Source organism: Macadamia integrifolia, chromosome 3 (genome assembly GCF_013358625.1).
Source record: "Macadamia integrifolia cultivar HAES 741 chromosome 3, SCU_Mint_v3, whole genome shotgun sequence".
Taxonomy (NCBI): Eukaryota; Viridiplantae; Streptophyta; class Magnoliopsida; order Proteales; family Proteaceae; genus Macadamia; species Macadamia integrifolia.
In genome coordinates this window covers 27,639,165-27,639,743 of record NC_056559.1, presented here as the reverse complement: position 1 = coordinate 27,639,743, position 579 = coordinate 27,639,165, and the positions used below count along the sequence as shown (strand labels likewise).

Sequence of the window (579 nt, the reverse complement as noted above, 5' to 3'; positions counted from 1 at the left end):
GGGGGGGGGGGTCACATCTAGACCATCCCATCGTTCAGCCACCGGTGAAGGAAAACTTTGTCCTATTCTTATAATCATCTTAAACATTTTCTTAAGTTTAGCTATGGTTTCTTCCAGTCATATTTAAATATCTATACATCATGTTGCAAATGCTATGCTTACTCTGCATCAACTAATACACAGGCTAGAATTTTCAAACTCTGATTATTTGCCTTTTAGTTTGTTCATGTGCATGCAAGAATTTAATGGATTATAACATTGTTCTTGTTGTTGATGATGATGATGATGATGATTCGGTGGTGATGTGCAGATCTTGGACACACCCAGTTTGTTGGCTGAAGGCTCAGCGGGTGTGAAAAAGAACATCTTTAAACAAAAGCCTCCAGAAGCTGATGCATCTACTAGTAGCTGTTGCTAATGTTGATTGTTATATTCATTGTCTTGCACTTAAAAAATTTCAACACAAATGGTGGGAATGTTTTTTCCTTCTTTGATCATCATATGTATTATGTTATGACAGAAAACTGTAAATTTAGTCTTTGATTATGAAATTGACGTTTCTGTAAACGTTACAAGTCA

At 35.8% G+C, this 579-nt stretch overlaps 1 protein-coding gene across 1 annotated transcript in view; it reads left to right on the top strand.

Moving 5' to 3' along the window:
* The window catches only part of LOC122073419 (ras-related protein RABC1), a 12,499-nt gene extending 11,920 nt beyond the window's left edge, over positions 1-579 (top strand). The window contains exon 7 of the mRNA XM_042638005.1: positions 311-579. Within this exon, the coding sequence (XP_042493939.1) occupies positions 311-418 (108 nt within the window). The 3' untranslated portion in view covers positions 419-579. The remainder of the gene's footprint in view (positions 1-310) is intronic.